The sequence below is a fragment of the Athene cunicularia genome (genome assembly GCF_003259725.1).
Source record: "Athene cunicularia isolate RWA chromosome 2 unlocalized genomic scaffold, athCun1 chr2_part1, whole genome shotgun sequence".
Lineage (NCBI taxonomy): Eukaryota > Metazoa > Chordata > Aves > Strigiformes > Strigidae > Athene > Athene cunicularia.
In genome coordinates, this window is record NW_020799095.1 from 105,090,862 (window position 1) to 105,114,922 (window position 24,061).

The following is a 24,061-nucleotide window of genomic DNA, read 5'->3' on the forward strand; positions in this document are numbered from 1 at the left end:
GGTTTTGTTACTGCGCCAAAATAAGAGGTCAGGGCATAATAGCACTAGAAAAGCTCACTTGCTGTAGATTTTACATAATGAGTTCCCAGCTTCTCTCATTCAGCCTGTGCCTGGTTCTGTAACCAAAGCAGCAGAGAGCAGATTTCAGCTATAAAGATATCATTTGGAGAGCTTGTTTTCCTCTGGTAAATTGCAATAAATTAAAAAAATGACTTGCTGTTTGGGTTGGGGGGGGGGAAGGCAGAAAGCAAAACTGAAAAAAACTAAAAAGAATCTCTCAAAATGTCCCAAGATATTCCCTCTCCTTCTTCATGGCTTGCTCAGGAAGGTACGGGTTTGACAAACGGCCTCTGCTGCTTCCAGTTAAAATCTGGCTAGGGATGTCTTTTTATACTAAAAAGCTGTTAGAGATGGTTTCCTAAGAATAAAGTTTCTCAGCCAGATTTAGGACTCCCTTAGGGCGTCTCCCTTAGGGCCAAGCCACTTTTCAGAGGCGGCCCTTGCAGCTCCTGTTGACATCCCTGGCAGCAGTGGTTGCTTAGCCCACCTGAAAAGTTTTGCCTGCTTCCTTCAACTGCCAGTTTACAGATTGAGTAGCCGAATGTATCAGTTTAAGCTGAGAATTTCAGGCTTAGCATCACTTTTAATTAAAGCAAGGCAGAAAAGAAGTTCTGAGCTAGATTCTTCCTGGTAACAGCACTTTCATTTGGAGAGTTTCTGTGTGCAGTGTCCTGGATCCACTGCAGCCTTTCGGCTGGAAACAGCCAAAAAGATTCAGGAAGAAATGGGAGAAGGGAATTTGTTGGCAGCATGGCTGAGACACAGAACAATTTTGTCAAACTTTGGTTTTGTGTTTGTGATTTCCCTGCTATTCAAGAGGACCTGCAGGGATCATGAGGATTTTGAGAAACATCATCCTACCTTGGAGCTGAGCTTTTACTGCGCGTTCATCAGACATACAATAGCAAAGCAGCAATTTCTTATTGTGCACTGTCACCTCCAGGCACAATTAACATTTCTCTTTCTCATTAAAGGTTTTCCCTCTGTCCCTTTTCTGTTTTGCCTTTTTTTTTTCCTTTTTTAATTTTTTTTTTAAGAGAATAGCAGAAGTCACTGCTAAGTTGATGGCTGATGTCTGTGGCGTGGAGTGCATTTCACTTCCTTGAAAGCAGAGATGCTGCACACCCTTGCCCACTTTCCCTCCTACCAAGTTCCCCACCAGGGAACCCATCCCAAAACCTGTAGCTGTATCCATGATCAGAAGCAGGCACAGCTGCCCAAACTGCAGACCCATAGAACTGGCAGCATCCTGTCCCAGGCAAGCTAAAGAAGGAAAAAGAAAACCTATGCAAGAGGCAAACTTGAGGTCCCTGCAAGTAGCTTAGGTTCATTTGGACTAACGTTGTGGCTCTGAAATATGCTAATAAAATGTCTACATGCCTATACAGCATATGATACCTTTGCAACCATATTCATTCTCTGGTATATCCAGAGATGAAAACAGAGTTAAATTCTGTCTGTACCTCCTGAGTCATGGGAACTCTGCTTCTTTATAGAGTATATATCTTAATACACATTTAAGATCTTTAAATGCAGGACTTAAGCCAAGTAGCTCCCATTACCATTGTTGAGAAACATTTGGCTAATGTTATGAGACTCATATATATATATAGTGTGTGTACACACGCATTTATAAAACATGTGCTTGCATTTATACATGCACTTGTGCAAGTTTGTAAGGAGAGAACCTCTGTGTAGTTGAACTCAGCTCTCTGAACACAAACTGTTTCTCAGATGAACTGTAACTCATTATCATTCCTAAAAATTAAAAATCTGTGTGTGTGTCTGCTTTTATCAAGAATGCCTTAATTTAACAGGCAGGTGCTAGTCTGCCTACATTCGTTTTTTACACCCAAGTAACTAGCCTGGGTAAATGAAACTTTTAGCATTTAATATCCTACTGGCATCTATTTACAATCCGCTGTGTGCTGAAATGCCCAGATAAACCTGTTCCACTCTTACACCTTATGTCTCAGAATGCTGTTTCTTGGATGTAAATTATATGGGACACTTCAAATTTGCAAACCTTGAGAAATGAGCAGTATTGGGAGATTCTGTGGAAACTGTGATTTCTGGAAGGAATTTGAGGAAAAAAACCCTCTGAGATAGGAGGAATTTCTACATGACAAGGACAAGACAGATATGTGTGCACAGATGGTGACTGACAGTACCACACTCTCAGGCAGGCTTATTAGTGCAGCCTCAGTGCCATGATAACATAGATGTGCTGGACTGGGGCTGACTTACACTTGACAGCGGAGAGAAAACCGGCAATTGGTCTCACCCATTTGCACTGACATACTTAAAGAGGGCAGGAAATTGTATGTGAGAAGACAGAGGAAAGGAAGCAACAATTACATACACTAAAAAACAAAGTTATGGTTGTGGCCTTGAGATTTTTCCCTTTTCTTTTTTAAGGACTCTTTCCCCTCTCTCAGGGTTGTTATTCACATAACTTTCTGAAGACAAATGGAAGAAAGCAACATAGTCTGTATCAATACAGTCTCCATGATAATAGTCTCCTCCACAAAGCCATAGAAAAAGTGGCTATGTGAGTAGGAGTGAAACCCTGAGAGTCTCTAGCAGCTAAGTAAACTGTGGACTGTCATAAGGGTTAACAGGACCTCAGGAAGGGTTGGGGAACATGGTCCTGGGTACTGGCTTATGCAGCCCTGGTGTCTGGGAGAAGACAGGACTTTGCATACATGGATGGGATCCACTGCTTCTGCAGAACTCTTTAGTTGAGCATCACTTTATTTAGGGCTACTGGACCAAAATAAAATAGCTTCTCTTTATTTGGGCTCAGAATAAAATGAGACAGCAAGATTCTCATCCTGTCTCTGCTCTCCTCTGTACAAAAGGAACCGGAGGGGCACTTACTTTCCCCTGGTCAGACAACCTGGCACTGGTTTTATGCTGAAGCGGTGCCTGGACAGGCCTGACAGATGCACAGTGTCTTGAAACAGAGCTTGCATTCTTAAGGCTGCCAACTACCCTGAACAGAGCTGAATGATGCACTTCTCGGCTGGAACAAATGTGGGAAGTCTCCAGCTTCTTCCATGCCATTGGAAGTGAAACATAAAGAAAGGCCATGAATATCCTATTACTTAAATTCCATACTAATACCCAATTTCTAACCACAGCTATTTATCCACATAGTTTGATGATTTTAGGAGAAAGTTCATAGCTTACCTTCCATTTACAGGACCACTTTACCAGCGAGGAAACAGCGGTTCATATTTGTCCAACAAGTCCATGAAGTTACGCAACTTGTAGGAAGATCCAGGTCTCTGATGTCCAAGTCTGTTACTCCAGCCACAAGCAGAGCTACATCTAACATACAAGAAACCTGTGGGATTCACTGCAATTAGCTACAGCTCCAAGAGCTCAACAGTTCTCCGCCGAAGTAGGTATTTTTATGAATACCAAATTTAATCTAAGACATTCTCATTAAACTAAATAATATGATTGTTTCCTCTACCCACCCATATATAGACATTTAAGAAGGCAAATCAGTCCCAGGTATCTGGGGTTATGGACAGATTCCCTTTGTTGAGTCAGCTAGTGACGCCTCACGATGTGTTGTGTCCCTGCCCTGCCCTCTGAAATGTAAATGAATTGGTTGATACAGGCACATCTGTATTTTTTATGAAGTATAATAATTTATGGTCTGATTTCGGACATTAGGTTCCGAGGCCAAATTCATTTAGTTTTGAAAGCATCACAGCCAGTTATAAAGCTGATAAACTGGTATTAACATTACAGTTAAAAAGACTTATCTGATGTATTGTTAGCCTGAAGGCACATACAACAAAGACTTTTATATCTAACCTACATATACAATACAAAGCTCTAGTAAAATATTTTCCTCTCAGACTTTTGCAAAGTATCATATTGTAATTTTCATTTAAATTTAAACTACATTCAAAATTGAAGTGGTGATCTCCAATGACACATCACCAAGATAGAACAGCCCGAGGCAGGAGTAGCTCCAATAAATTTGGCCTTTTGGGGGAGTTATATCAGAGGACATTTCAAGAGGATGTGCCATGTTTGATTGCACTGTGGCTGCACACCTCTGACTTGCAGCAAGCAACAGTTTACCAGCAGTTTTAGAAGAGGTGGATGTAATGGCTGTGTCTGAGCTTTGCAAGCCAAATGCCAGCTGGAAAACCAAATCTGCTTTATGTTCACAAATATATCAGAATTTGAGAATGCACACCTATGCAGTTTAATTTATTATTTTATTTATTACAAATACTTTTACGTTATTATTAAATAATTTAAATTTATTTAATATTGGTTCATTTTAGAAGAAAGGCAAATATGTAACATTAGTTTTCAAAAAAATCAAGTTTTTGTTTCAGGAGGGAAGCATGACCGATGTTTGGAAGAGAAAAATGAGCCAGCCTGCTCCAGCCCACGGACTCACTGCAATGCCTTTACAGCACATTTGACTTGCCCTGACAACCTAATTGCATTAGAAAAGTGCTTAGAGATCTTCAAATGAAGAAATATTCATAACTGAAAAGCATTTACTGTAATGAAGCCCCTTAAAAGAGGCTCTGCATGCTGCAGCTGATCTCTAGTATAAGTGTAATTGCACTGAATGTTGTGGAGTGTATTTTTATTCCTCTTCTGCATACATTCAGTATAATTTTCTGAGTAAAACAAACATCTGTGCACAGTTGTGGAGGTGGGATTTTACACTATTTATAGTGGATGACCTTCAGTTTTTGTTTTTGCCTAGCAGTCTTACAAAATACAAGCAAGTTACAACCCAACCTCACACTCTGACCTTTTAAAATTTACTTTTAAAAATAGAGGTTATCTTTTATGCTGCAAATTATGCCTTTATCCGTTATAATCCCATAAGTCAGATATCACAGTCCCACTTCAATTATGCTAAACTCTTATGTTAATTTTAAATCATGTAACTTAATTCCTGGCAAAGCAGGCTGGTGATTTTCAAAATGTGGTTAATGAGGCAAAGTACAATCTAGATTCTCCTATTGAGATCATCTGAATCCCTTAGGTTGCTGAAGATGACTATGGAGAGGCTCTTCTTTACAAAAGTCTGGGTTAAATTTTCAAAAAATGAATTTTTAAGTGCAGTTTGGGGCTATGAAATTGGAAGTTGAGCATACAAAGAAGTTAAATTACTTTCACTAGAACCGTAGAACAACAGCGCAGCTAAAACAATTACACTTCTGTGTGCATGCTTTAAAGGCTTTAAGTACTGCCCTCCCCTTTTAAATCACAAATGCAAACCGTACCAGATTTTCAAGATGACAATCCAGGGACCTGATGTCTATGTCCACAGATGCATGCAAATCAATGTCATTTTCCTTCTCATTTGCAGAAGCCAAACATTTGGTAATAACTTCTTTCACCCCCCCTTGACTCAAACAATAGCTTTGTCTAAGACCAGTTAGTAGATGAAATCTTATGAGACTGTACAGTTTTTTCAATACAATTGCATCCCCCCGACCCCCAAATCTCTGTCATTCCCTGATCAGATAGGCTGAAAGTTTGTCACTAAAGCAAGCTCAAGGTGAAGCTTAAGTTCTTCAGAGACTTTGTCATTTAATGTTATTTATTCCTCTGAATTAAATTATTCATACAAAACTCACCTATAAATTGGCCTCCATTATTTATTAGCATGTTAAACTTCTCTTCCTCATACGTTTTTTTGGAAAACATTGGTACATGAGCCATTTTGTTGTCCACAAATTAACAATTAACACACTTCCACTACAGACAAGACATACAAAGCTTAGTGTACATTCATTTTTATTTAACATCTTCAACAGCCTCCCTACAAGGCAAAGAGAGATTCATTCAGTATTTGAGGTGGGAATTAATACTCATAAGAGCAAAGGATCTAGAGAGCTCCACTGTGTCCATGGAAAAGATGCTTTTTAGACCAGGGTCAAATCCAAGTGAAAACTAAGACAGCTTTCACATGAGTTAGGAGGTTGGATGACACAAAATCAAAACTCTGGCAGGAGTTGCTCTTTAATGTCCTAATGCATAGTGTCACTTTGAGAGCAACAGTCACAAACGTGCATGGCCAAAAAAAACGCCAACTAAAATGTGCTTGGTAAAGACACATGGGAACTCAGTAACAGCCACTAACTGGCATGGTCCACAACACTGGAGTGGTAGTGTACTGGTGTCCAAGATGATAGCGGCTACAAGAAACCAACTCTCCAGCATGGTACCCTGGGGACCAAGCCCTGGGCTGTGGGGTCTCCCCATGATGACCTGGGCAGAGTGGTGCAGCTCTGGTGCTCCCTGCTCTGGAACAGAGCCCACAGGAAAATCCAGAGGGATTTCTGCCAGGGAAGGTGGGAGTCAGACAACATCTTGAGTCTAAAGGGGGAGATTTAAGGACACATTGTCAACCTGAGGAAAGGCATGCATCAGGGCAGTTCAAGGGTTGGATAGCCTGTCCCAAATGCTTCTGGAGTTAACACCTATGGGTCCGTTTAGGCACAGCAATAGTTCACACAAGTAACAGTGTGTGCATTTACCTGTCCAAGGCATCCCTGCACTGCCTCATTGGTGCTGAACACCTGCACCTTTCTGCACCTCATGGTAATGATTGTTTCTGGGCTTTTTCTTTCTCCTCCTCATTGCTCCACAGCCCCAGGGAACAGGCTGGCTTCCACTAGGAGTGCTGATAGTCACATACGGCATCACCTCTGGCTTGGGTTGCCCAGTATGCTTTACCTTTCCCGCTCAGACTGGCTCATGCTGCTGCACAGAGATGTGCAGAGCGGGTTCAGCTACACACTGGTACTGTGGAGGCTGGAGGTGGCTTTTTTCCTCTTCTGAGGAGAAAACAGAGGGAAAAACGAGCAGCAAGGGTATGCAAGAAATAGTCTCTCCTTTCAGCAGGGACCCACAATTACTCCCGTGGAAGGATTGAAGCCATACATTTGCCTGAGATGAGGGAAAAGACAGCAATAGCGCTAGTTGTGAGCAGTGGTTGGGAATGGAGGAAAAGGACGTTTTACTTGCATCAGTTTCTGGTCAGGCTGTTTCCTTATTCTACAACTTGCTGCATCCAGACACTGGAGTAAGGTGCCCCAAACCACTCCAGGAAGGAAAGAATAGGTGTCATCTTTATTCTGGAAGAGCATAGATATTTCTCCCTATCAATTTTGCAGAAACTTTTCTTCCTCTTGGGACATCCTGGCCACCCATCCTACACCACCATGCAGAGCTGTGGATTGCAGGAACAACTGCATGCATTGGTCAGACAGCACTTGAGGGTGTAGAGGAAAGAGGAGGAGAGAAGGTACCTTTTCCTTTTATAACCAGGTCTGTGAGACTCCGGACACAACTGCCTCTAGGATGAATCAGCAATACCCATCCCACCATGTAACACTGCAGCTTCCACCCCACCCCTAGGGTTTGCTGGCTGCTGACAAGACAGGAAGAACAGCAAAACACAAGTGACTTCAGGAAGCTCTGGGGACAAAAACAGTCCATGGGTTTGGGAGGCAACGGGCATACACACCTTCTGTGCAACAAACTGCTGGGAGCTGGGAGACCAAGTGTTATCACAGCAATTGCAATGAAGTTGCTTCTCAGAACCGACCTTATAATGTCCCATAGCTGCCACCCTAAGACTCTGCCCTATCACTAAAGATGAAGACTATCTTGAATATTTGGACCACATTATGCATCACGTGGTTGACTCCACTGTAAATGAAAAATGTTAATTTTAATGTTTATGGCAGTTCTCCGAAAGGAGGGTCATGTTTGTCAACTCTAGTGCATCAATCAAAATGGAGTAGTGGACTGGGACTTCAGAAAATCTACTAAATCTACTCTGTTCAGCAATTCAGCTGCTGTTATTTGTAATTTTATGCATTTGTATTCAAGAGCATCCTTCAATAAAAACCAAGTCTAAAACCAGCTACAGTCTAATGGTAATCAAACAACCAAGCCTTGCAACTGAGATGTTGCAAACATTTTAGAAAATTAGCCAATGCTTCTTTATTAATAAGTGACAGAAAGTAAAAAGTACATTCAAAAATAGTTTCAAAACCAATTTCTAAAGCAGACACACCAAAAAAGAATCATGCTACTCTGAATGCTTTTTTTTTTTTTTTTAAACCATTAAAAGAACATTAGGTGAGCTAATGCAACAGCTGGCTGTGCTACCGCTTCCACAGTATAATCCATAATGGTAAAAGCAGCTTTTTCAGGCATTTTAGTGCAATTTATGCTGTTTACAGGTCTTTTTTTGTGCATTCTCCTATAGTTTAATGTCAATTGATGTTACTTTAGCTTACAAAATCCCCGCTAAGTCAAGACAGCTCCACTTAGCAGTAACTTTGTTTCCTTTCAGGGCTAATATCAAAGCAGTTGTTTTGAATCCCAAAATGATAAATATCTAATAGAAGCCTGAAGCTATTCTGGTGCTATACAATTGGTGATGTATAATTGAACATTAAGTAATCCAAGTAATAGAAGTCATAGGTCAGCTGTCTCTCCTCCTTAGACAATTCCTTTAAGTATTGCCTCACTACTTCTGCACTTGTTCTCTCATCAGAGGAATGTCTGTCTTTGAATTTAGGAAACTTCAGATCAGCTGGAGCACCTACCAGCTGCAAAAAGTAATTGGCATCTTCTTCCAGGGTTTCAAACTTTCCTATAAAATCATAGTTGATGAGGCAGGGATAGCAGAGCTTACTGACTTGCTCCCAATGAATGTCCATTCCTACTGGGCGATGGGAATCTAACAAATACTGGATAAACTCCTTGAACTTAACTCCTGATCCTGTTTTCAATGACTCTTCATTTGCATTATGTCTATACTTCTTAATTATTGCCTTCCCAAATACTGGATGGTAATAGCTGTTTGGATGTTCAAACTTATCCCTGAAGGCAGATACCAGTCTTTCCATAGGATCACGTACAAATATAGTTTTGGTGTAGGTGTTCAAGCGTGTGAATATCCCTTTTAGGTCATAACTGTCCAGTTTCCTTAGATGCTTTCCATAGTGCACATCATCGTGGGAAATGTTGTGTGCTGAAGTGGCGAGTCCATTGAGCACCATGAGGACCCTTTTCCAATTGGAGCAGCCTGCTTTCGGCACTTCGCAGTACAGGACCTTGTGCCTGTCCTCCACATAAATTCTTGACACCAGGTGCACGAGGTGGGTCTGCAGCTTCTTTCTGCTGTTGTATTTCTTACAGAAGTCATGCAGGAAGGACCTGCGCTTTTCCTGGGCACTATCCACATCCTTCCACTTGCCACCTTTGACTAATGTCTTGTTTAAAGGGTGCAGCGTGGGAGGTAAATATACCCCTCTGAAGTGGCTGAGAGCTGACTCACTCATCTTCTGCTGGTCAGACAGCTGGCTCACCAAGGAGGCAGCCACCACACCAAAAGGATCAGCCTTGCCCCGCCAGTTCTTGCCACCTGCGGCAGCCATCTCTCGCTTACTGAGGCCAGGAGGAGCACTGCTGTTCCACGCTGCTCTCCTTGTCATCCCTGGAGGTGAGAGTATGAAATCCTGCAAACAAGGAAAGGAGCAGAGCTTACAATGCAGCACGAGCCCAGCCCAGCCTTCACATTGCAACAGCAGCAAGGATGGTGGTGTGCACTCATGACCAAGCCGCATTTAGTACTACAAAGGCTCTTCTGAACCACTCGGTCAAGACAGCTAATTTAGCAACAAGCTGGGCTAATTACTGAAATACATGCTTCTGAAGCTTACCTGTTAGCACACTGTAGGTCTTCCGAGAAAAACAAATAGCTTAAACCACACCTTTCAAGAAATCAGAATTTCACACAGGGAAGCTGACAGTCCTCGTAGGAGTAGGCCAGGTGCTTCTCTCTACCAAACACATTTTCCGCTGTGACAGCGCTGGTCGAGTTGCACGGGAGCACACTGTCACAGACACATTAATGGCTGCTCCATCTGCTTCCACCACTGACACGGAGCAGGCCTTGTCCCCCAATGGTAGTAGTGGGTAAACCTAGGGCTCCTGACATCAGTGGGCTTGAGTGGGGTGTAGTGACAGATTAAATCCTCCCTCCAAAAAGGTCCTATTCCTGTCCCCCTACAGATAGATCATGGAAGTGTGATGCATTGGACTGCATGCACATAACACGTGTTTGCAACACAGATGCCTGCACCTGAGCTAGCTGCTTTCACAGCTGATAGGGCAAAATAGGTCCTTTAGAGCCTAGTCCATCTCACTTATTTAAACATCAACATTAAAGACATCAACTAACTAAACATCAACTAGTGACCCTGCAAAGAATGTGAAAAGATGAGACTTTCCTCCCAAACATGTCTTTTAATGTCCCCACCCACTGTGCAGTCCACAAGCTGCAGAAACAGCAAAGCCTGGACTATGTTTTGCCATCAAATTCTTCAGTGTCTTGTGTCATGCAAGTTGACTGAAGTTTCTTGCAGTTTGGGTATTTCTGCTCTCTCATTCCAAAGTGGATTCTCACGTGTCTACTAAGACTTGTAGATTTTTTTCTCTTGTCAATAGGCAAGCCTGCTTCACTGGGACATCTATACAGCTGCCTATTTTCATTACACTTCTGGAGGGGGGGGGGGGGTGCTGGTTTCTAACCATCCTGTTGCAAATACCAGATAGCCAAATGGTTAGCTAGACACTCATGCACAGACTGCCTGACTGCTTTCATAAGTTGAACTTTTTTGGAAACCTACATAAAAAGACACTTCTGCCATAAACTGATTAAACATTTACTATAAAGTTGATTTGTGGACTGGCAGACTATAAATGTGAATTTGGAGGGATGGGAAAGTTCACAGGCCAACTCAAATAAGGTTGTTAAAAATTCAGAGGAATAATTTAAGAAATGGTAATGCATGGAACACAATTTGAATTCCAGTTTTAAATAACCCCTCTGGAAAAACAAGCAGTTCCAAGAAAAGTTAGTCTATCTTGCAGTGTAATAATTTCCAATGACAAAAACAAAACTGGGGGATCAGGCTCTTCTGTATTGCTGCAAATCACTAATGATAAGGTCTTTGTTTTTCACTTGAGTAAAATTATTTTTGTATTGGTGAAAGCAAATAAAAGAACAGAGCCATGCAGGACTTGTACATCTGTGAAAGAGGGCATGTTACATTCTTAGAGATGCCAAAGGGTACTCGAATTCTTTCAGTTTGATGTGGTCAGTTTTTCTAATATAATTTATTTTTTAAATTCCATTGTGTAATGTTTAATTTTGTAAAACAACTGAAATACATGTGCCTAGAGACTTATCCCTTCTGCCCTAGGACAGAAAGAATTCAGGAGCATAGTTAGTGTGTAATAACAGAAGGTAGTACTCATAGTAAAACAGGGGATGACTACGAGCCTGATGGGAATTTCAGCATCACAGTGAATGGTGACTTACAAGTGCTACTGCAGAACTACAGACTTACAAATAAATTAAATGCCTTTGTCACGTCCCACTCAGACAAGGAGACAAGTGACTCAGATTCTCAGCCCTGACCCTAAAAATGTGAAAATGAAAAATACGGGATACATAGAAATCAACCACACAGTACCAGGCTCAACAGAAGTAGGACTAAAGTTACACTACAATGCTAAAGTAACCAAAGACTGTAAACTCATCGCTGCAGCTGTGGGGAATGTTATAATTTAGAAGACAGTTTCCAGTGATACATGACTGTACTGGTGTTCCCCAACGCAGATAAAATTCAAGAGAGGGCAGCAGTACCTCATGACTTCCTATGGTATGTAAGATGAATTTAGGAGTCTATTTCAGGAGGTATTTCAGTGCAAAGACACTTAAACCATCTGAATTTCAACCCAATGCCACTAAACTGAGCTCTACACTTCAGAAGAAATTCAGCCTGTAGTCCTGAACTAGTGGAAGATGCCTCTGTTCCACCAGGTCAGGAGGGAAAAGGACAGACTGAAAGGTGTGTGGTCTTGATTTTGTTCCATTTCAAACAGTCTGCCTGGGATCTAGGACCAACCTCAGGAGATAACCCAAGAAGCTGTGAATGCAACTGTAGGAACCACGACTGAAAGATTTTTTCACTGGATTAAAGAATTCAGAGAAGGATTATTCAGAGAAATCTCAGGTAACACCCTAAAGGAACAACATATGCACAGTGGGAATCACTTGAAAGGGGTTCCCTCCAAGCAAGATGAAGCAAAAGAAGAATCTATCAGGGAAAAAAAGCCCCAAACATAAGGGGAAAAAAAAAAAAAAGACCTAGTGGAAAAACAATGACACGGGAAGTTCTGAGGACAAAAAAATTATCTAAATATGTAAAATACTATTAGTTGCTTCCCCTCTCCACTTCCCCTTCTCATTGAGATACATATCCCATAGTGAATACAACAGTATTGTGCAATAAATGTTATTATAAGCTCGATGAGGGATAGTGTGCTTGCAGTAAATGCTGGCTGTAACTTTGTCTAAGAATGGGAATGAGTGGTGATAATTTTCAAAGGCTTTATATTGACATAGAAGTTTTCCAACCCACCCACAAAAAAAAAAAAAACAACCAAAAACCAACCTTCCTAAATACTTGCATGAGTAACTAGGTTAGTAGCTAGTACTGGTGAGGCAAATGAAGGGATGAATCAAGCTTTACTTTTGATGAGAAATGTTTAACTAGAAAGTTTTCTTGGGAAACTAACAGAAATTGTTGACTAGATAGTGCCATATTTCTTAAGCAAAACGACCTGACAGTCTGGCATATTTAGCTCTATCACTCTTATGTGCATGACAGAGCTGAATACCACACACTCTGAAAGGATCTTAATGTTTTATGATACTAGGCTTACAAAGTGAGATGCCTTCTTTGGATTCCTCTTGGTGCCAATGACTTTTCAATGCCCATTTTATGACACTTTAAAGATCTGAACATCTCTATGTTATGCTGATTTTTTTCACAGTGGGAACAGGAAAAGAAGAAAGTTGCAAAAGCGATAAATTTTTTTAAAAAATAATTGTCCAATTATATACAGTGCACCGCACAAGCTGCTGAGCATCATTATTTTAGAAAATGCCTGAATGTACACCAACAGGCAACAAACGGGTAATCCCACACCGGTCACTAACTCTGGATCCAGATCTTCCCAAGCAAACAGTCCTTACCAGACTATTTGAGACAAATGTCCAAGTGCAGGGATGGCCATTCATGGCTTTCCAAAGAGCTGCTAAGTTTGGGAACCAGCTGCCTGGCATGTGAGATGAACTCCATGGTCACCTTGGAGAGATGCAAAGCTGTCCTTGAGACATGCTGACAACCTATGCAGCAGATTGTGTACATTTCATCCAAGAAATAAAATCCAGTGACCTGTTGCAATTATGTGCAAGTGACGTTGCTAGCAATTACACAGAGTGCCTTATTCTCCGTTTGCATTATCACATTTGAAAGCAAGTTAAGAAATGGCCATATGTACAATTTAGAAGGGTATGCACATCGCCTCTGTCTCCCTTTAGCTAGGCAGGAACTGAAGACAGATTTAAAAATTAGTTTAAATACAAGGAAAAAAAAAGCAATTTAAGAGAGTGTTAGTGTGGTTGGCTACTGGCAGGCAACTCAGTGAAGCTGTTGAAACAAAAGGCATTTATGTATCATTAGTGAGTTCATGGATTTTTTTTGACATTTTTATTGCTGGAGACTCCCTGCTCCTCCACATCCACAAAAGGGATTCTCTTCACAGTAAAAATAAGTAGCCAATACCTTTTATACACACATTTAAGCTGTCCTTTCCTTTAATACCTTCACAAGCCACTGAGGTAGAAGAGATCGACTGTTGCCAAGAATGGTTAAGACTTATCCAATTATGCTTTGTGGTGGTTTTACAATGCACGGGTGGGATCTCATGTAGACAGTTTGCAATTAGAGCAACCCACCATGCAAAAAGATAATGATGTATTGGAAAGGATATTATTCTGAGGCGGATTTACAAAGATTTAATGGCCTGCAGTGCACACAGTGCTGTGTTTCCCAAATGCTTTAGTGCTGGATCTTCATTTTTACTAATAAGAATAATAAAATTAAGTGAGCCCAACAGAAAGCGTAGGACAAAGAATAGTTGAAGAAAGAAATATTCTGTTTTATTGTGCTTTCCTGTGCGGCCAAGTGACTACATCCTAAGTATCAGTAACGTATGTTTGGTTAACATCTAGATAATGTGTCTTCTGTCCTAAGACATGCTTCCTGAAATAGTCCTCTAAGATGCTTCTTATGAACAACTGCATGAAATCACCTGGGAGCCTACTGTGTTCTGCTTTTTACTGTGGCTTGCACTTGACTGTTGAAGGTTTGTGTGACCTGAAGGCCCTCTCAGCACTATTATACTAAATAGCTAATATGGGTGCTCTTCAAACATGTGGATATTCAGAGATGATAAAAATATCATTCCTTAGGACAAGAACAGGTTGAAAAACTTTTTTGCAGATCAAACTTAGTAAAAGCAATTATATATAAGGACAGTGCATTTTTGTTTTCTGATCAACCCAGGCAGGGTTTCTGCAGTACATACAGAAACTCATGAGAAGCAGCAAAGGCCCCTCCCAATGATGAAATGATAGGAGTTTGAAATACATGCTTGCAGTATATTATATCTTCGCTTACATCCTAGTCCTTTTGTACTACACATTTGGCAGTGATGAAGTTCAGCATGAACTGAGAGCACTAGATACTTTATTTTGCTGTATAAATGTATTTCTTCACCTTGCTTCTTATGTGAGGATTTTTCATTATGAACATGTAATTTCAAGACCTTACTTGTTTACCTAGGATGTCTCTGTAGAAAACATACAGAGAAAGGCTCTCCTGAGACAAGGTTCATTTTCTGACTCACTCTCTAACTCTGTATTGATCAGGGAGTGCATGGAGATCAGTCCCTTAATTTAGGTACTGAGATGAAGGCAGTTTGAATTCCGTAGGGCTATAAACCAAACATCCTCTTACTTGGATTGGAGGAATGTGGGAGTCTTTGAAAAGGTAATATATAGTTTCAGCCTAAACCTCATTTGCTTTAAATATTGAGTTTTTCATATAATTGGGCACAGTTAGAAGGATTTCTTCAGCAGAGGTGCATGACTGTGGCAGATGGCTCAGTATTGATATGTAGTGGAAATATGAGGAAAAGTTTGCATGGCTCCTATCTTCATCAATCTCATGAAGCCTGAAGCTACTACTACATCACTTTAATTGTAAAAACATGTAGAACTATACTTACATGTATGTGCAAGTTTTCTTAAGTCTGTCAGAAGGAGGGATTCTGCTTATTTTTTTTGTGCTAGAAGACTATTTGCAAAGCATAATTCAGAATGGCCAGACTCCTCTACTACTGTGCTACCTGAGCTAACACGTAAATATACTCACAGCTTTCTCATATCATAGCAGCTGTGTCTTATAATGTTGGTGAGCACAACAAATCCCTACAGGAGCTTCCAATGAAGAGACTATCCAGGCTGGCCACAAGTGACAGGAAATATTTGTGGATAAGATGCTTCACCCTCTGTGCACTGAAGATAAACCTCTTGATTCATCACTTGTGCTTAAAACAGCTACTCCAGAGATAGCCAACACTAACCCCTCATCTCCCATGAATTTTTTGTTTATCTAATTTATTCAGACCAAATCACCACTGCTACATTCCTCACAAGCCAGAGCTGACATATGTATTCCCTGTGAACACTGCAAGTTTAGTGGAGGTACTTCTGCCACAGAGACCTTGTGGCTCATATGCAATTCCAATATGGAAAAGGAAGAATGAAACAACTGTGCTTTGAACTTTGATAGTTCTTTCTCCCCCTAAAGTTCTCAAAACCCCACAAAATGGCAGCAAGCTTATCTTTCCTCTAGATTAAGATTTAGGAATATTTTGTATGTGGAACCATCAGTCCTGAAAGGCAAAACCTTACTATACTGACACTGCATTTTCCTATGAGGTATGTATCCCTAAAACACATGTACTTCTACCAAGCATCTCTAAGATTACTAAATTAGTTGGGGGAAAAAAAGAAAAAAGAAATGAGTATACAAGGTGCTCATGGCTTCCTGCAGAGACTAAGAGGCAAACTTTTTAGTTTGTAGTTTGTTAGGTTCAAGGGAGGTACTTGCAAACACTAAGCCAGACACAAATGAGAATAACTGATCATAATAAGAAAAAAAGAAGTACTGCAGGTAAATTTTAATTAACAGATACCAGACATTTTATATACTGCTTTTCAAAACACAGCTTTGTGAATCAGTGACTATTGCCCCTTGAATCTGTTAGCAGAAAGTTTGGCATCTCACTGCAGGGTGACTTGGAGTTATGGCAAGGGCACAGACAAAGCGTAGAAGAAGAAAAGGGCTGAGGGAAAGAGAATTTTTTTTTTTTTTTAAATGCAATGTGGCCAATTGTCAGTGAATGAGCTGGTGTGGAAAAATTTGAAAGGAGAGCACCAGTCCAGAGGCTGGTTTTGGAGAACAACCCAGGCCCACAGGCAATGGGAAAAGTGAAGAGGCTCAAAAGGGTAAGATAAACGGTAACATTATCAGGATTATAGTATTAGTCCCATGCCCATTTAATAAGGAACTCATTCGTCTTTGCCTGAACACTCACAGATACATGACTCCTGGCTTTGCACTTGAGCTCTCCTCCTCTCCCTGCCCCCTGCCTGCATCTACAAAAAGCACAGTCACCCATGCTAACGAGGCAAGACAGTCTGCATGAGCCACTTCCACAAGCTGATTCATATGGTCAGCAACTTGGATGAAGAAAATTAATCTCTTATTTTACTTGCCAATTCTTATTCAAATCTGGAATTAACTCCCTCCTGTTTCTGCCCTCACAGTTAAAACATGCTCAGAATGGGAATAATAAAAAAGATCAAGGCACAGTTAACAGAAAAAGTACCAATAAAGATGCTATTAGTATCAGAAACTAAGCAACATGTAAATTTGCGTGACAGATTAAAGATTCACCAAGACAACTGCAAGCGAGTACGGGAAAATAAAAACAAGCACCCCACCTGGTAGTGATAAATCGGCATCTGGATAGTGCAATGCTGATGCTGCTTCTCTAGGTTTCTGACAACAGTTTCATGGGGCTGGCTCTTTGCAGCATAACTCACAGGCTTCTAAATAAGCACAAAGCCATTGAAGCCCAGACAGCTTGTGTTTGGACAGAGCCTGCATCCAGTTTGCATGGAGTGCTCATGTCTAGATGTGTAGCTAAGATGCACTTAACAAAAAGCACCTTTCAGATCATGGACCACTTAACACTTGGCCATATTTAGCCCAACCTCCTTTCTGTGCAGTCACTCTCATTTTGGGTACAGGTAAACCAGTAAGTTCAAACAGCATTTAATTCTGAGCTCAGTCCTCCTCCTCTGTGCATACTGTTAATAAAAACTTAGTCATCCACTGCAGACAGTGGCCATAAATCTTTATCAGCACTCACTCTCATATCTGTACACAACGTCATAGCGAAGCAGCTTAAACAACCTGAAATTCAAAATGAACCCAAACTAAGCATGCAATACTCATTTTATGAAGACTCTTGGGTTCCACTGACTACTAGGTTTACTGTATGCATACAGATAGTTTAAATCTGAAGATGACACTTTCAGGTAATCTCTGTATATTACATATTCGTCTCTTCTTTGAGTTAACTAAATAATGTTAACATGCCTACTTTTTCATAACTTAAAGCACAGAAGCAAGTCAACCTAAATAGTTCCCTCTGTTGACAAATGCAGTTCTCAGAATCATTACCTCCAAGTGCATGGTAGTTCACATACACAGTTATTTTATGAAGAAGAAAATAAATAATGCCTCTTGCATTTTCACAACTCAAGCCAGGCAGGCATTTTTGAGTGCATTTGCTATTTTAAACAACATCTGTTTTCCTCTCTGAAGACAAGGGCTGATGCCTGAGGCTAGATGCCAACATCTTTTTATCTAGAGGTATTAGGGACCATGTTCTGGCACTTGCTGTTCCGCCCTGCACAGGGGAGACCCAGTCCCCATTGCTCCATCTGCATGAGTTGACATTTCCTGGGAGGGTGATCTAACTGCTGGGCATTAACCCTGGAGGTTAACTAACTCTGCCTTTTGGGACTGAAACCTTGTCTTCCCTCTTCCAGGGAGTGCTGTAATCACCAGACATCAGATGAGCCCCCCCCGGCCTCTCTCTCATTCAACTTTACATACAAGAGGGATATAACATGGGTCTTACAGGAAGCAGAAGTTTTAGGCTTGAATCTGCTTGGGCAGAGGAAGAAAGTAAACCTAGACTTCCATATTTCAGAGAATCACTGACTTAGTCTTCAAAGCTATCCCAACACCATCTTAAGAAGACTGCCTGGTGTACCTGTACCTCATGTGGTCCCATCTGGCAGGTTTGAACTTTCCTGGTGAGATAGCTGTTTCTGGGTTTCCACCACACTGAGAGAAGTGCCTGGATTGGATCAGTCCTGACAACACTGGGGCACATCTGTACCTGCAGAAGAACAAGCTTACGAGGCTCAGCTGCCTCCTCTGGGAGGTGATGAATGAGCAGAAGACATCACAGATCTGGACTTGAGTTAACTCTAGGCACTTCAGCTTCCTTCCACACCTGCCCCCTCTAAACTACAATTAAGATATAGCTACTTAAACAGTTGCTTAGAATGTTTGTTCTGATAGCTAAATATGGAGCTTGGGTGCCCATTAAAATACTTGGAATAAAAAGAAGGCAAAGAGCACGTGTCATATGGGGAACCAACATGATTCTAAGACCAAAAGGTTTTGAGTTGGATACCAAATCCTTTCCTCAATTACTTTAAAGGAATTACTTCAGCTGCAAACGTCATCTACAAACAAGCTGTTCAACAAGATGTTCTTACAAGCAGCAATGCAAGTGGTAGCTTAGTTCTGGAGGAGTTTTAATCACGTTTCTCCATCCCATCTCTCCCTGCCAGCACTTCCAGTTCCTCCCCGTACCCAACTGGCAGCAGTGGGCAACACGGTGGCTCACCACCTGCATTTGTGCTTGACAGCCAGGCCTCTACCCTCTCCTGAAATGGATACGGACCTGGGATACTAATGACAGTCTTCTCCTCAGTGAGGACAAAACTTCCCTTCTGACCAGCCACCACCCTTCACAACACTGAGCTCTTATAACTGTGTCAAAGTTGGCTAAAATTGTCCCTGACTTCAAACATTACTGCAGGAGGACTGAGAGGACGATGGCCTGGCAGTATGACTGGACAGGTCTCCCTAGGGCACCCAGGGCATTTACAAGCCGCAAAATGTAAAAACGAAGATAATCAACAGCTGCACACTTTCCTCACAAAAGCCAGCGACCTCTTTGAAAAGAGAGGGCTGTAATGTAATGCTCTGCTTCTGCATACATGGCAGTATTTCTCACATTAGTGGCTGTGGTAAGATCCACAGGGATTCTCTGCTGGTAAACAGAATCCATTTCTGCAGGTAAACACACTTATCTTTCCAGCATGAACGAGACATCTTGCTCTTTCAGAAATAGTAAGAAAAGTTTCAAATGAAACTAGGTTCAGCTGAAGAATATTAATGTATATTCAGGCATGAAGAATTCAATTTCCCCCAAATTGCTTTGGAAGAGACAGTAAGATCTCTAGAGGTCTCAAAGCATTTTCCCCTCAATCACAATTAACATTTAATTCAAATTAGATTACTTTATTGGTAAATAAAAAATAAATAGAAATGTATAATGCACTCTATGTTGGCAAATATCTCAAATCTGTGTTTGACTACATTCATAACACTTTAAAACTAATTCATGTGTTCAATTTTTTTAAAAAATTAATTGATTGCATTGAGAATTGATTACATTAATAAATTAATGCAGGACAAAATAGGCTGTGAACTTATGAACGGGTTTATCCACTGCACACTCCCTCCTCACACTGACTGAAAGGTAGCATACTGTAGCATACTGTGGGCTAACCTGTGTTTATCACAGGGAAAATAAAATACCCTAACTTATTCTGTAGCAGTTTTTTGTATAGCTATCCACTCAGTATGCATAAATCTGCAAGCAGTGCCACAGATGATCAGTGTGCCATCCAAACACTAAATATTTCAGGCACCATCCCTCCTTGAAGCAGAGGAATAATGAGAAAGAATGGCGCTGTGGTTAAGGGTAGGTGCACCGGCCTCAATCACAGTGTTTGGTTTTGTAACTTTGAGCAACTCCCTTGACCTTCACACTTCATTTTTTCCATGCCTGCAAAACAAGGAAAGATAATAATTGCCTACTCCATGTGAATATTGTGATTCCTAATTTCTGATTAACACTGGTAGAAAACTCTTGCCATTTTACAGAGCGAGAAGGGACTCTCAAGAAATCCAAGGATCAGGATTGCAACCCAACTTTCCAGCCCACTGCTGACTTTCATTGCTTAAACCTCACACCATCTCTTTCAGTATTTCTGTTGAACATCCAGTCATCTTAGTCTCTTGTATACTCTAATGCTTGTTTTCTTCACAAGAAGAATCTTTCTCCATAAAATTGAAGATATTTCTACCTTCACACACTGCATGTATGTTCCTGTCTATACAGCCTGAGAAATGGTTTCCTCTGACAGGATACTGAAAAGGTTCTCAAATAAATGTGTCCACTGTTCTTATTTGAATAATATTGCCTCTTGTATTTTTCTGACATTCACCATCTCAGTACTATATATTATTTAATCAGTAAAGGACTGTTATGTTATCTGAACTTGAAGTAGGCAGAAATTGGTATCAGGAGCAGCCCTGATCAGCCTGGAAGAAAGAAAATGTTAGGTGTAGGACAAACCTGAACAATTTTTCCTGCCCGATTTTTCTATCTAATCAGATATCACATAATGAATGGAAAATTAATTTTTAAAAAATGCACCTTTTGTTACCTACTGGTAACAAAATGTGCATAGGGAGCAGGAGGGATCTCAGAGTCAACCAGACAGGGCTCACAGGTGCCCACCTCAAGCATATGCATATAAACAAGTGAATACCTACAGGACAGCATAATGGGGGAAGACTCTCATACCTTCTCTAGGAAACCAGCATGGCTGGGCGCTTCTCCACAGTGCTTGTACACTATTGCACACCAGACAGGGAGCAAACAGTAAGAATTAGAGGTCTGTGTGCAGTCTCTCTGGGATCAGAGAGATGTGGTGGGACAGCTCACAGGACTGGAGAGCTGCCATGGATGGATACGGGCTCTTCAGGAAGGGCAGGCTGGGACAGCAAAGCGGGGATTCACCCTTTCAGTCAGAGAGCAGTGGGGACACATGGAGCCCTGTCTTTGGACAGATGAGAGTCAGCGGAGCGCTTGTGGGTCATGACTGGAGGGCAGACCAACATGACTAACACTATGGCAGGTGTCTGTGACAGAAGCCCTGATCAGGAAGAAGTAGTAGATGAGGCCTTCTGCAGAAGGAAGAACTGGTAGAAGCCTCACATTCACAAACTTTGGCCTTCATGGGGGAAGTTAACCACCTGCAGAAGAGCAGGGCACAAGCAATCCAGCTCTGGGGAGTGCATTAATCAAAAATTCCTAATGGAAGTGGTCAAAGAGCCAACAATGAGAGACTGGCTGCTGGACCTCATGCTTACGAACATGGAATGACTGGTTGGAGATGTGAAGGTCAGGGTGATGGTAGGTGCCATGAGAAGGCAGAGTTCAGGATCCTGAGAAGAGGGAACAAGCCAAAAAGCAGTATCACAGCCCTGGGCTTCAGGAGAGCAGATTTTAGAGTGTTCAGGGAACTGCTTAGAGGAAACTCATGGCATATGGCCCTGGACAGGAGAGGGGTCCAGGACATCTGGGTGAAGTTCAAGGATCACCTCTTCCAAACTCAAGAATGGTTCATTCCCACGAGGAGAAAATCAATCAAAGGTAGCATGGGTCTATGTGTGTGAAAAAGGAGCTTTTGAAAGAAATTAAACACAAAAAGGAAACATACCAGAGGTGGAAATTGGGACAGGTGACTTGGGAGAATATAGAGACATTGTCTGATCATGCAGGAATGGTATTAGGAAAGCCAAAAGCCATCTGGGAGGGATATGAAAGACAACAAAGGCTTCCACAGGTCTATCCACAGCAAAAGAACAACTGGAGAAAAAGTGGGCCCACTGCTGAATGGCGGAGGGACCTGGTGATAGATGACATGGAAAAGGCTGAGATACTTACACCTTCATTGCCTTGGTCTTTACTAGAAAGACTGGCCTTCAGCAATCCCATGCCCCTGAGACCTATGGGAAAGTCTAGAGTAAGGAAGACTTCCCCTGGTGGAAGAGGATCGGTTAGAGAGTATTTAAACAAACTGGACATAAGTCCATAGGACCTGATGGGATACACCCATGAGTGCTGATGGAACTGGAGAATGTCACTGTGAGACTATTCTTGATTATCTTTGAAAGGTCATAGTGATGGGGGAAGATTGCTGAGGACTGGAAGAAAGCAAATGTCACTCCTATCTTCAAGGAGGGCTAGTAAGAGTGTCAAGGAAATTACAGGCTGGTCAGCTTCACCTCAATTCCTGGGAGTGTGATGGGGCAGGGGATTATTCCTCCCCAAGTGCATTGCACTTTGCTGAAGTTCATGAGGGTCCTGTTTGTCTATTTCTTCACCTTGCTGAGGTCCCTCTGAATGGTGGCATACCCATCTGGTGTCTCAATTATTCCTCCCAGTTTTGTATCCTCTGACAACTTGGTGAAGGTACACTCTGTCCCATCATCCTGGTATGTAATGAAGAAGTTAAACAGTATTTTATTGAGATGTGACCCCTGGGGTACTCCACTGGTGACTGGCCTCCAGCTGGACTTTGTGCTGCATAGATTTATGAAGGGGAAAGCATGCCTGACCAGTCTGATAGCGCTGTACGATGAGATGACTGGCATAGTGGGTGAGGGGAGAGTACTGGATGTTGTTTATCTCAAATTTAGTAAGGCTTTTGGCACTGTTTCCGATAATGTCCTCATGAAGTACAAGCTAGATAAGCTTTCAGTGAGTTGGACTGAAAACTGGCTGAACTGCTTAGGCTCAAACAGTTGTGCACAAAATCCAGTTGGAGGCCAATCACTAGCGCCCCAGGGTCAATGGTGCATCCAAAACTGTTTCATATCTTCATTACTGACTTGAATGATGGGACAGAGTGTACACTCACCAAGTTTGCAGACAATCAAAACTGGGATGAGTGGCTCATACACCAGAGGGTTATGTTGCCATTCAGAGGGACCTCAACAGACTTGAAAAATGGGTAAACATGAAATTTGACAAAGGGTAATACAAAGCCCGGCACCTGGGGAAGAACAGCCCAGTACAGGCTGGGGGCTGGACAGCTGCAAAGTAGCTTCATAGGAAAAGACTTGCGGGTCCTGAAGGACAAACTTGACGGAGCCAGCAATGTGCTCTCATGGCAAAAAAAGGCCAACAGCCTCCTGGGCTGCACTAGGCAGAGCATTTCCAGCACATCAGGAGAGGTGATCCTTCAACTTTGCTCATCTCTGGTGAGATGCACCGGGAATGCTGTGTCCAGTTCTGGGCTTCTCAGTACACAAGACATAGACATGCTGGAGTGAGTCCAGTGAAGGGCCACAAAGATATTTAAGCAATAGGCACATCTGACATACGAGCAGTGGCTGAGAGAGCTGGTACTATTCAGCCTGGAAAAGAGAAGGCTTAAGGGGGATCTTATAAATGTATTTACATACCTGATGAGGGGAGGTGGGGGAGTAAAGAAGATGGAGCCAGACTCCTCTCAGTGGTGGCCAGTGACAAGACAAGAGGCAGTGGGAAACAAAAGGAATTCCATCTAAATATAAGAAAATACTTTTCTACTGGGTGAATATTGAGCACTGGTATATGATGTCCAGAGGCTGTGGAGTCTCCATTCTTGGAGGTATCCAAAATCCATCTGGACATGATCCTGGGCAACCTGTTTTAGTTGACCCTGCTTTGAGTAAGAGGGTTAGACTAGAGGATCTCCAGAGGTGCCTTCCAATCTGAACCATTA

The 24,061-nt window shown here is 41.7% G+C and overlaps 1 protein-coding gene across 5 annotated transcripts in view; it reads right to left on the reverse strand.

Annotated features, from left to right (window-relative positions):
* Positions 1-8,040: 8,040 nt before the first annotated feature.
* Positions 8,041-24,061, reverse strand: part of CHST9 (carbohydrate sulfotransferase 9) — a 91,169-nt gene continuing 75,148 nt past the window's right edge. For all 5 annotated transcript variants that reach the window (XM_026843540.1, XM_026843538.1, XM_026843536.1 and 2 more), the window contains one exon: positions 8,041-9,596. In XM_026843540.1, the coding sequence (XP_026699341.1) occupies positions 8,499-9,572 (1,074 nt within the window). In that variant the 5' untranslated portion in view covers positions 9,573-9,596 and the 3' untranslated portion in view covers positions 8,041-8,498. The remainder of the gene's footprint in view (positions 9,597-24,061) is intronic.